This window comes from Dunckerocampus dactyliophorus, chromosome 21 (assembly GCF_027744805.1).
Source record: "Dunckerocampus dactyliophorus isolate RoL2022-P2 chromosome 21, RoL_Ddac_1.1, whole genome shotgun sequence".
Classification (NCBI taxonomy): domain Eukaryota; kingdom Metazoa; phylum Chordata; class Actinopteri; order Syngnathiformes; family Syngnathidae; genus Dunckerocampus; species Dunckerocampus dactyliophorus.
The window spans coordinates 7,918,049-7,930,491 of NC_072839.1; the positions used below are offsets into that span (position 1 = coordinate 7,918,049).

General features: G+C 41.6%; 2 protein-coding genes across 3 annotated transcripts in view; one reads left to right on the forward strand and one right to left on the reverse strand.

Moving 5' to 3' along the window:
* ubr2 (ubiquitin protein ligase E3 component n-recognin 2) overlaps nt 1-2,406 on the reverse strand; it is a 62,136-nt gene extending 59,730 nt beyond the window's left edge. The window contains exon 1 of the mRNA XM_054765953.1: nt 2,352-2,406. Coding sequence (XP_054621928.1) covers nt 2,352-2,372 — 21 coding nt within the window. The 5' untranslated portion in view covers nt 2,373-2,406. The remainder of the gene's footprint in view (nt 1-2,351) is intronic.
* LOC129174217 (potassium voltage-gated channel subfamily G member 3-like) lies at nt 299-11,329 on the forward strand. 2 transcript variants are annotated; one of them, XM_054765959.1, is made up of 3 exons: nt 299-538; nt 5,169-5,898; nt 9,335-11,329. In XM_054765959.1, exons 2-3 carry the CDS (start codon nt 5,324-5,326, stop codon nt 9,960-9,962), a joined length of 1,203 nt encoding a protein of 400 aa, XP_054621934.1. In that variant the 5' UTR covers nt 299-538; nt 5,169-5,323; the 3' UTR covers nt 9,963-11,329. The 2 variants fall into 2 exon arrangements, with proteins under 2 accessions (XP_054621934.1, XP_054621935.1); XM_054765960.1 differs by having other exon boundaries at nt 5,173-5,898.
* Nucleotides 11,330-12,443: the final 1,114 nt, after the last annotated feature.

Genomic DNA, 12,443 nt, shown 5'->3' on the forward strand with positions numbered 1-12,443 from the left:
TCAGTCTCTTTTCTACCTTCCAGTGCAGTTCATCCTATAGAAACTTCCAAAAGGGGGCACCATTTCCTGAGGATCCACTCTTATTGAATTGAGTGGATGATTCATTCTTGCCATGGTTTGGTGTAACATTGTGTAATAATGATTCAATCATGAATTTGATGCACCACAAAAAGAATGAAATACAAGTGTGTGGCATCAGACGAGAGATCAATGAAGATGGAAGCTTAAGAAGGAAAGGAAGTGGATGAGGAGGTGTAGGAGGACAAGTGTCTCACTCCCAGAGTCGCTTTGATGGCAATTCATCTGCTCAGAGCGACTCATCAGACACTCTTCCTCTTCAGACTGAAGCAGTGAGAGGAGGATGAGGAGCTAGAAGAAGATGCGCTACTTGCTGGTTTTCAGTCTGATCGGTTGAACACATTAAGTTTCATAATGCAGGCCTGGCTTGAGAGTGCTTTAGGAGGACACCTTTCTTTTCATGAGGAGGATGTCCCTGCTGCACTTTTGTGAAGACCGACTTCCCAAATGCTGTTATTAGGTAAGTTTGAGAATAATCCTGCTCCGATTAAAGATGGGCATCTTCGACATGAAGTCAACTGATTCCGTTTTATTTGGTTATTGCTGAAATATTGTGTTTGGGACACTAATACATGTTACATGGGTCTATGTTTTTTTAATGAGGTTGTGATTTTATCCTCAAAGATGTAAAGTTTTTATTTGGGCTGACTGTATTATTACTATGGTTGGGTATTGTTTACATATTATCCGATACCAGTGACAAATCGGTATTTTTAAACGCTGTTAAAACAACGGTGGAGCAAGTTTTACATCACAGCTGACTGAGAGTGCTAAGAATCTATCTATCCATCTATCTATCTATAGTCTATCACAAAAATATCTATCACAAAATAAACAAGGCAAGACATGAGAGACAATAAAAAAAGCAAATAGAATAAGAATAAATAAATAAGTAAATACAGACCAGATTACGTCAAATTTTGCAGTGCAATAATACATAATAAGGTGATATCTCCAGTCCTGTGTGTGTTTTCATCGCTCCCCCTCTGTTGTGTTGAAAAGCCGCATGGCGTGAAGGAAAAATGTGCTTAATGTGACAGTAATCTGCCACTGAAACTGCTGCTGTGCATTGGATAATGCTGCTCGTCCATGATGGAAAGGAGCCTCCTCAGTGAATGAAGGATCAACCAAAATGACACCTTTGAGCTAAACTAAAATTCGCAGCAGACAACATGGACGAGCCAGATGTCTTTTGGAGAAATGTTTGATGGCAGATGAGACAAAGATTGAGCTTTTTTTTCCTACAGTGACAAGCAGTATGTTTGGAGGAGTCAAGGTGAGGAAATCACACCTAAGAACAATGATCTGCCAATCATGGTGGTGCTGGTGCACTACACAAACATGATGGGACTATGAAGAAGGGGGACTACCTCCAAATTCTTCCAGTTCACCTCAAATCAACTGCTAAACAAGCAACAGGACAATGATCGCAAATAAACATCCAAACTGTTTCGGAATGGATAAAGCAGGCTAACATTAAGCTTCAGGACTGGCCTTCCCAAAGCCCTAACGTCAACCCAAAAAAACATTTGTGGACAATGCTGCAAAGCCAGGTCCATTCCAGGAAATTAATAATACTCTAGTCTCCATAAACTCTACCAATTTTGCAAATAAGAGTGTTCAAATAGCCAAGCAGAATTATGCCTGGAGCTTGTTGATGGCTACAAAAAGGGTCCGGTCCAGGTGAAACTGTTTCAGCAAATATTTGGGGGTATTTAAACATGTAAATTATAACAAAATAGTAATAATAATTTTACCCTGGAAAAATCATGATTCAAATGTAATTATTTGTGCTCAAATTCATATTTCTGCTCAGTTCAACAGTTCATCATAGGGTTGGGTATCGTTTACATATTATCAGATACTGGTGCCGAATCAGTACTTGGCAAATGGTGCCACTGCTTAAACCATGCCCGAAACAGTACGTTTAAAATTGAAAACCTTTCTCAAGTTGAAACAGTTAAAACCAAGTTTCCAGAATGAACTGGAGGAGGCTGGCGTTTTGTACATTTATTCAATATAAAAACGAGGGCTGTCGAAAATAACGTGTTAACGGCGGTAACTAATTTATTTCATTAAATGTGTTACTTTTTTTTAGTGTAATTATCACTGCACGAGAGCAAACAGGCCTCACTGTTATGACGGCAGACTGATCCACAGTGGAGGGTCCCCACACAGTCACACAGAGTCTGATGCTCTTTTCTAACTTCATTCTGACCTGAACACATCAACAGCAGTACAATTCCAACAATACTGTATGTATGCCAACTCACACACGCCTCTCGTCCCTTCATCCTGGGAACCACACTTTCTCATTGTCGTTACAAGAATGCGAGATGCATTCAGGGACACTCCGAACATCACAATAACGGCTTTATAATGCGTGAGTGCGTGTGTGCGTGTGTGCGTGTGTAAATAAACAGGAAGATAAAGAAACACATGAAGTGGATATCCTTATCACTCACTTTGTAGCTGTTTATTCGGATGTAAAATTTGTGACATTTAAGTATGCTGGAAAATACACTGATAAAAAGTATATTTACCTTAAAGTACGTGATGTCTTTGAACGCAACCCCTCATAGCTCAGAGTAACACAGTTTAAAGTGTGATTCAAATGTTCTACTACTGTTAGACAAATAGATTTGTAGACTTGTGTGGTATCTTTTAGCTTGATTGGCATATTCAATTGATGAGGAGCTTGTTAGTACATACAAATATATATAATCCTGTCCTGTCATTTATTTTTCTCTTCATTAAATACAGTAAAAATGGTCATATTTCAGACAGAGTCGCTAATAGTGATTAACCATTATTAATTCATTTAAAAACTGTGATGAATCTGATTAAAATTTGTAATCATTTGAGAGCCCTAATAAAAACACAAAGCATTTAATGACAATAAATTTGCCAATCGATTTGCCAAATAAAATGTAATTTAACCAGCTCACTATTTAAAGCAATTAAATCTGAGGCTATTGTTCTCAGTCAGAAAAGTGTGGAAGTGGAGGAGTATAAGTATCTCTGGTATGGAGTTAAAATTGTGCCAAAACCTCACAAACACACGTTTTACTCACGCCCAACGATTCACAATCAAACTCAGTGTGGTTTGCAAGGTTGGAGCGTCAGAACAGGCTGATCAGCTCAGCAACTGCATTCTGTACCATCGCTGTGAAGAGAGAGCTGAGTCGGAAGGCAAAGCTCTCAATTTACCAGTCGATGAGTTTTGGGTCGTGACCGAAAGATCGAGATTGCTGCTACAAGCGGCTGAAAGGGTGGCTGGACTCATCCTAAGAGATATAGGGTGAGGCCTGCCCAGCTGGGTTTAGGCCCGGGGCAGACCTTGGACACACTTGAGGGAATGTCTCACATCTGGCCTTGGTGTCCTCCTGTTGGAACAGGAAGAGGTGGCTGGCGACCGGGAAGAAAATGATAAGCGTAAGAAAATAGATGGATGGATGGACACATTAAACCAACACTATTATTTTAAATAAACATAAATGTTCCCACACAAACACACACACGCGCGGCTGTGATTTTATCGGCCCGCAGCACAGTCTAAAAATGGAATTTAACAAGGAAACTCGAGAAAAAAAACCAAGAGCAGCAAAAATGGGGAAATCAATCAAAAGTCAAAATATTTAGAAAAGAGTTGTAATATACCAAGGAAAAAAAAGTCATAATAAGTCATAAGAATAAAGTAACAGTATGAGGAAAAATGCCATTTTAGTAGCATGAAGTTGAAATATTAAAGAAAAAAGTTTTTTTTAAATTAAGTCAAAAACAATGAATAAAGTTGTAATTTTTGGAAACTTAGGTTGGGGGGGAAATTTATAACATGGGGATAAAGTCAAAATATTAGGAGAAAAAAATGTAAATATTTAGAAAATGATCCCCAAAAACTCAACAGCAGAAATTTGACCAGAGTAACGTGAAAATATTAAGAGGAAAAAATAGTTTTCTAATGAGCGAAAAGTTGCCATTTTTTGAGAATAAACTTCTAAAATGAGGAAAAATATCATTTTAGCAACAATGTTGAAATTAAGAAAAAATACATTCTTGTTAAAAGATATAAGGAGAAAATTTACAAGAGGAAAGCTGAAATGAAATAGTTGAAAAATAAAAAAAAAATTGAAAAAACAGCTGTAATTTTATGGGAATAAAGTCAAAATATTAAGAAAAAATGTCATAATCGAATGAAAAACAAAAGTTGCATTTTTAAAAGAATAAACTCGTATTATTATGGAAAAAACTTCATTTTTAGTGACATTTCACCGATACTACAAAGATGAAATGCATTTTTTTAGCCATTTATAGCTTCTTAGCAAATCTCTGTGTTGCTTTACAAAATATCAAAATGGCCCTTGCATGCTTTCATTTTTCAGTACATGGCCCTCGCTGGAAAAAGTTTGGACACACATATGATGGTAAACATCACTCCCTGAACTTTAAGAACCACACTTGTTGTCGATTTGACAGTCTACTCTCATTCCGAAGGACCCTGGTTCGAGCCTTGGCCAAACCAGGTTGATTATGCAATTGCAAACTCACGTTTCTTTTTTAAAGTGCAACTTCTACCATTCATCTCATGGAGTTTTGTGCTCTGTCTGGCGAACGTGATGGCGTTTTGGCGTTCCGTGTGCTGCAATCAAGCGTGCTTCGATGTCTGACAGCTGACATGTGCCTCGCTGTGTGCATTCAAACCATGTTTTAAACGGCAGTATAAGAAGTTGCGTCACCACGTATTACGCTCAACGATGAGGCTACCTTGGAACTTCGACCGGCAGGATCTTAAAGGCCATAAATAATGAGATAATAAGGAAGTGTTGTGTTTTCGGTGTGGGTAGCAACAGAGAAATGTTTTTAAGAATATGGCGCAGGAAATGAGCACTGCTGTTGGCGTGTTAAGGTCGTTTTTTGGTACGGTTACGACCGTTTACGTCAGCACTGGTGGCATTATGATACTGAGTTTTGGTACACTTCACTTGAGAGGAACTGGTGTCAAATTACTGTCCCTACTTCAAAGGTGTGTATTTGCTTTTGTTGTTCATTGGTAACTTGGTCACTTTTTTCTTCTCTTATTTCTTCTAAAGCAAGCAAGAAGACGACAAAACGGAGCAATGAGGAACAGTTCCAACCGAAGACATAGGAATAATTAACAATCTTTAACTATCATCAACAGACAAGATGGAGTTTAGAGTTATTTAAACACAGGAGGACACTGTTTGGACACAACCTTTAACAGAAGATGAAGTTTGGAAGCAGTCTGTGCACCCTCAACGTTGGCGGTCGCAGGTTTTCCTTCTCGGTGGAGCTGATGAAGCATCTCCCGCTGAGCAGGCTGAGCCGTCTGTATCGCTGCGTGTCAGAGAGCGAGTTGCTGGAGCTCTGCGATGACTACGACCGTGACAGAAACGAGTTTTTCTTTGACCGCCACTCTGAGGCTTTCAGCTTCATTATGCTGTACCTGCAGCATGGCAAATTACGCTTTGTCCCGCACATGTGTGAACTGTCCTTCTATAATGAGATGCTCTACTGGGGCCTTGAGAGTGCAGATTTGCAACTGTGCTGCCAGCGGCGGCTGGACGAACGTCTGTCAGACTGCTTTGTTCACTTTTTCCCCGAAGAGGAGCCACAGGACCCCGAAGAGCCTCAGGATCGCTGGCTGGAGAGGATGAGGAGGACTTTTGAGGAACCCACATCCTCAGTGGCGGCACAAATCCTGGCCTTTGTGTCTGTGCTTTTTGTCCTCATTTCCATGGTGATGCTGTGTGCAAGCACCTTACCAGAGTGGAAGGCTGCTGAGACACTGGATGAACACAGGTACTGTAGGCTGTGTCTAACAACACATCAGTGATGTTGATATTTGATATACAGTTCAGCTGCGTGACAAACTGTCAGCCTCAGCACAGCAGGAAATCTCAATAAAAAGTAAGCCAAAAATGTTCTTGTTTCCATGTGTTAGCAGGCTAGTAGTCTGCTAACAAGGACGTTTTGTGATGAAAATACATTAACAGGAGATTTGGATTCACACAGTGTATTAATAACACGACAAGACGGGCGCCATATTATACACCAGGGGTCACCAACGTGGTGCCCGCGGGCACCAGGCGGCCCCCCACGACCACATGAGGTGCCCGCAAGCCTGCTTTTCTCAGGTTTTCAGTTAATAATGTGAGAACACTAGAAAGAAATGTATTCTGAAACGTAAAATGTGAGTTGTGGATACCAGCATTTTGTGAATGTTTTGGTAAAACAAGCATATTTGATCTGTTTGGGTTGAAATAAGGTATGAAAATCATTTCTACAAAAATGAGTAGCTTCGTGGCCGTTTTCATTTTCTAAAAGTAGTTCTCACAAGAAAAAACGTTGGTGACCGCTGTTATACACTAACCGGAAAACGTTTGCAAACCGAGGCAACATTTTGGATGTTAACCAAAAAAACGGGCGTACGCTAACCAAGGTTCCACTGTACACATTTTTTTGTTTTTTTCTCTCACATGAATGCACTGAAAACCCCACCAATGGTGCAAATTGAGGAGTGCAAATAATAGCGACGGTTGTTTCAGCAAGATGAGTTCCAGCTCCAACAACAGTCTGGATTAGTCACCAATGTTCATTATTAATACTGAGCAAGTTAAATAGTAGATTAGAGTTGTCGTTGCTCACTCTCAGGAAAACACTGCCCCTACTGTTTTGGCAGAGAATTGCAAGTCACCTGCTCAGCATCCACTGAAAAGCTATGGCAAAAATAAGCTATAACAAGTTCTACCTCTACTGACGCTGGTCAGTAGGCGTCATGACTGCGATGTAGCGTACTTAAGCCTTTGCTGTTTTGCCCCGGAGGTAGTACAATTAGTGTATTCATTAAAATTATATCCAAAGTTGCATAACACTTGGAGTTGAATGAAATTTTGTCATACAGTGGAACCCGTCTATGTCGACAACCAGGCTTTGTCAATCAACTCATCAAATCCCAGCCCACCGTGTTCTTTTGTTCATCAAAAAGTCGGTGTTGACTTTCATGGGCTTTTCTTTGTATAGGAAGTCCATGCACCCCATCCACGAAACCCTCCAGGAAAAGTTCTGATACTTTGGTGTAAAAGTCTGATAACCTTCTGGTGAGCTTGCATACAGTATATAACCCTCCATCTTGGCATTCATATTCATTCATTCATTCAGCAGAGCATAAAACTATCTTTAATTCATTTGACTTTGACTTACCCTATGGAAGGTCGGCAGTGGCAAGCACCTTTCGGCTCATGCACGCCCCCACTCCTCCAGATTGAGGATGTACAAGTATTTCATTGTTTAACTGGCATGCACCTTGATCCAACTCAGTGGGTGCACTCAGACGATAGGCATGGCTTGTGCACAAAGCCAAGAACAGAAACCAGGGGCAGCCTCATCTTCGGTGTCTGCCCTGTATTTGATTAGGGAATGTGCAAATTCATAATCACATTGAGTTGGCCCCCCTCACAGACCTTATCAACCAAAGTGCTTACAGCCATCTGTGTGATTAAGCAATTCCTCCGGTATAAACTACTCCTCTGGCAGAATTTTAAAAGTGGAAACAATATTGTATATAGCACAAAATTCACATCCATGCTTAATAAGGGTGCCAGATTCAGACCAAAAGTCTAAATAATTCAACTGTACATGACTAAACACAACAACACTTTAACTATTACACCCTGTCTGTACAAAACAACACCTTAAAGAGGTCAAAAATGATCATTTTAACCACAGCAAAGCATGCTGGGAAATGTGTAATCTGCTCATTCCACAGCTGCAAACTCTTCTGGGTTTCACATCTCATGGATTGAATCCTGTAGCTTTTGCTCAGACATTGAGAGAATGACAAAGAGGTGGTCGGTCAGCAGCCACTTTATTGGAACAAACAACCACGCCAAAACAACCACAGTCATGTATCCACAGACTATCAGAAATTTTACATTTCAAGCACAAAAAAATGCACGTTTCCCCCACTCCCATGTAAAAAAAATGTCCATCCACACTAATGAAGTTTAAAAAAAATGTCCACATGAAAACACATTCACAAGCTGTCATGCGCATTTTGTCCCAATCTGTAAATCAGGGGTCTCAAACTGGCGGCCCGTGGGCCATTTGCGGCCCACCAAATTGTATTTTGCGGCCCACGACTGGACATCAAAGAGCAGCGTAACTGCAGCCCGCAACATCCGGGCAAGCTCAGTGTTACTTACATACTTACAGGGGCAAGTAAACACCAACACCGAACTAACAGTGGTGTTATCACATGGATGTATTGTGAATTGTATTGTATCGTGAGGTACCCTGAGATTCCCAGCCCTGCTCCTAATACTTGATGCGGCCCAGCCTCACCCAGACTCTACCTTCACTGGCCCCCAGTGAAATTGAGTTTGAGACCCCTGCTGTAAATGCAACCATGGGGATTGCGGGTGGTGTGTAGGCTGCTTACTCATCTAATCGTCGGTGCTAATGAAACATTTTCTCAAAATCGGACCATACTAACTAGCATTTTTACAGGCTGGATTATTGGGGCACGTCCTGTCATGTTTGCAACTTCAAATGAGCATCTGCGTGTGCACTGATGATGCATATGTGCTTCATTCGCCAATGATGTTGGTTAAAAGGACAAGAAGGTTTTAATACTTTCAATGTGCAGAAACATACAAGTGTTGACTATTTCAGGGTAAATAAAAATAAAAATACGGAGTTTGGGGGTGGGTTGGGAGGGGTAATGTCCAGTTCGGCCCACAACCGAAAGTAGTCTTTGAGTCTTAGCCGATTGAGTTTGACACCCGTGTTTTAGTGTGTGCCATGCCAATCTCCATCTGAACACAAGGGGCAGTGTTCTCCACTAAGTCAACTAGTGAGCAACCATGACACGTGTTGACTATTTAGCTTGTTAGCGTCCCTCCGTCGTTAGTGAACAATGGTGACTAAAGAGTGACGGAGAGTGCGACTGGAGCTGAAACTCATATGTAGCAACAGTTAATTGAATTGTAAATGTTGACCTGAAATTGGAGGAGAAGGTTTGTAAAGGTGGGCTGATGCCGTCGGAACGATATGTGTATTCATAGTAAATAATATACTAAAACCTAACCAATCACAGACTTTATGTCCGCATTACTGCAAAGTCTTGACACAAATGCATAAACCAGGCTGAAGTCTATCTGATTGATCAGTCTCCCCATATTTTCTCTGTCTAATTTGAATTTTTCTCTCTCTTCTCTCTGTGATTGAATGTTTGCAGGATCATCGAGGCAGTGTGTATAGGTTGGTTCACCGCCGAATGTATTGTGCGTTTCATCGTGTCTCGGGACAAATGCGAGTTTGTGCGGCGTCCACTGAACATCATTGACCTGCTGGCCATCACTCCTTATTACATCTCCGTTACTGTGACACTCCTGACCGGAGAGAATTCCCAGCTCCAGCGGGCCGGCGTGACACTGCGTGTGCTGCGCATCATGAGAATCTTCTGGGTGATCAAGCTGGCGCGTCACTTCCTCGGCCTGCAAACGCTCGGTCTGACGCTGCGGCGTTGCTATCGCGAGATGGTAATGCTTTTGGTGTTCATCTTTGTCGCCATGGCCATATTCAGTGCCTTGGCCCAACTTTTAGAGGGAGGCAACCAAGACTACACCAGCATTCCCGCTGCCAGCTGGTGGGTAATCATCTCCATGACTACAGTGGGCTATGGAGACATGTACCCAGTAACTGTGGCCGGTCGCGTGCTGGGTGGGTTGTGTGTGGTTAGTGGAATCGTGCTTCTAGCTCTACCAATCACTTTCATCTACCACAGCTTTGTGCAGTGCTACCACGAGCTAAAGGTGCGCTCAGTCCGATGCATTCGCAGTTTGTCAACTGATTTCATTGACTAAAGGACACATTATCAACCACTACCGCAGCAGGAAGTACTAGCCAAAGGATTTGGACTCAGAGCAAATGGTCATGTGATTATAGTGATAATTGGGTATCTTTTCTTTGGGTATACTTTTTAAAGAAAGTCAGATCTGTTAAAATTTGTATTCCCTTTAGTGGAAACAATCCAGAAGGACGACATTAAGTTCTACAACACAGTTGTTCAATACAAATTGAAATTCAAACTTTTGTTTGAATGACACATAACATAATCCGTCCAGCGTGTCTTAGGCCTACCCTGGGGCCTCCTCCCGGTTGGGCCCTGTGCCCTGGAGGTGTCTGAATTACCCCGTGCAAAGTCAATCATAGACCTGCGGCCTAAGGTGTCCTGGTTGGAACGTGGTGTTTGCTATGGACAAAGTGTGGTTAGCGCACCCCACATAGGTTGAGATCGGTCAGGCCGTTCGTCCCAATCGCACATATCCAGGTTACACAGTCAACAAGTTTCCCAGGAGAACCGTCAATTTCCTGCCTACCTGAGGAATCCCAAGAAGACTGGGTATTCTGAACTGCCATTTGGTGCATGCACATAAATGACAGTGAGGACCCTTTCCCCAGCCCCAAGTAACACTCCCATCCACCGGGGATGACTCCATAACGTAGGAAACGAGCCGCAGAGCTATTAATAAGCTTGCCGCATCTCCCCTGTAGCAACTCCAGAGTAGGACAAGGTCCAGACCCTCTCAAGGTCATTGATTGCAAACCCCGATCTGTGGATTGAGGGGAGTCCAACTTTGTCTGGTCGAAACTCCTCAGCTTCTCGTACAAGTTTAGAGTCCATGTCCCAAGAACCAGAAACACCCGCCCTCGATATCCACCCAAAGCACAACAGTATTTTTTCCATGTAGTACTCAAAATTCTGTTTTTTCTGTCATGTTTTTTATTTTCTTTCTACTGGTTTTCCTTTTGCATTACCTTCTATGGTTACTTCCTACTTTTGGGCGGAGTAACGAATCACACCTGCAATTAGTGAGGTTCTTAAGCACACTGGGTCCTGCAGGAAGACACCAGCTTATTCCTCTATGTTGTGTTCTATATAACCACATTCAAATGCTGCTTTCATTCATCAATCACCTTATTTAGCAGCTATAATGCTCCAGTATCGCTTACCCCTGGTTTTGTAGTTATTGTCTGATGCGTAGTGTCCCTTTTTAGCGTCACTCCGCTTGTGCCTTCTCTTTTCTGTCTTATCAAATCTCTTTCGTGATAGCAGGTTTTTACCAGCAATGCATTTTTGGATTTTTAATTTTAACTGCTCATTCCCGTGTTGCATTTTCGCTCCTGAACTTTTGCGCTCTTTGTGAGCATGAGTAATAAAGACATTATTTTTGGCCAATCTTGCCTCTGTCTCTGCGTCTGACCCATGACTGAAATGTTGCAAAAATGACCATGATGAAAACATAAGACATATGCATGCGTGATAAGCAGTGTTGGGCAAATTACTTGGAAAAAGTCATTTTTTCCCATAAAATAGTTACAAGGGAAATTAGTTATTGCGTTACTTTTTGGAAAAAATTAATTCATAATTAAGAATAGTTTTGTATAATATGTTGCAGGATAGATGCAGTTCACTTTTGTGGTTCACATTTTCAAACGCCATTTTGACTTTATTGATGTGATCAGTTTTTTGTAGCTGGTCAAAAGACTTGCACACATCTCAAGAGGGATTTGGATCAGAGAAACATCCCCAAAGCAGAATGTTTCCACCTCCATGTTTGACAGTAAGGACGGAATTGTTGCTTTTTGGCCTCGTGTGCACATCACATTCTCAAATTCTCACTTTCTTCAAAAAACAGTTTCTCCTCTGCATTCAGACCCGGAAATCCTGCAAGCCACGTAAGCAGACTGTAACTGAATATGTTGGACAGTTTGGACAGTAGCGATAGTTTCCATGGAGACTGCAGGAAGATGAAGTGGTAGAAATGTCAGTCTCCTCGAGCTGCTGGAGTGTGATGTTGATTATCTCACGCTTGTCCTTCTTGAAAAGTGCTGCATGGTTGAAATCATCGTTCAGATTTTCCTTCAAACGTCAGACCTTAAATTCAACTAAAATATTTACATTCGATGGCTGACTTCTGTATGTACTCGGGTGGCCGTTACTGATGATTTTGTGATTTTGCTTTTAATTTGCTGATCGTGATTCCAATCTGAATAAAACACAAGACCAAGATTTTAGGCAAGAAACCTATTTGTGAACAAATTAACAATACAGTAGATCTCGCAGGGGTTACTCTCCGGGACCACCAGAAAGTGGCCAAAAACCGCAAATAACTGATACACCCATAAAAATGTCAATTTTTGTGGACATGACTCACTCGATCCCACTCTAAATCCTCCTGCTGGCTTGATGTTGACGTTCTCCTTGACTTTATTGACATTATTAAATTAGAGTCAGCTCCAGAACCCTCCCCTTCTCTCTTCATTGACCATTCTTCACTTGC

Bases quoted from the DNA above. Each gene is read 5' to 3' on its own strand.
- LOC129174217 (XM_054765959.1), top strand. From the start codon at position 5,324: ATGAAGTTTGGAAGCAGTCTGTGCACCCTCAACGTTGGCGGTCGCAGG. The intron at 5,899-9,334 runs GTACTGTAGGCT...GAATGTTTGCAG, and splicing joins GAGACACTGGATGAACACAG to GATCATCGAGGCAGTGTGTA.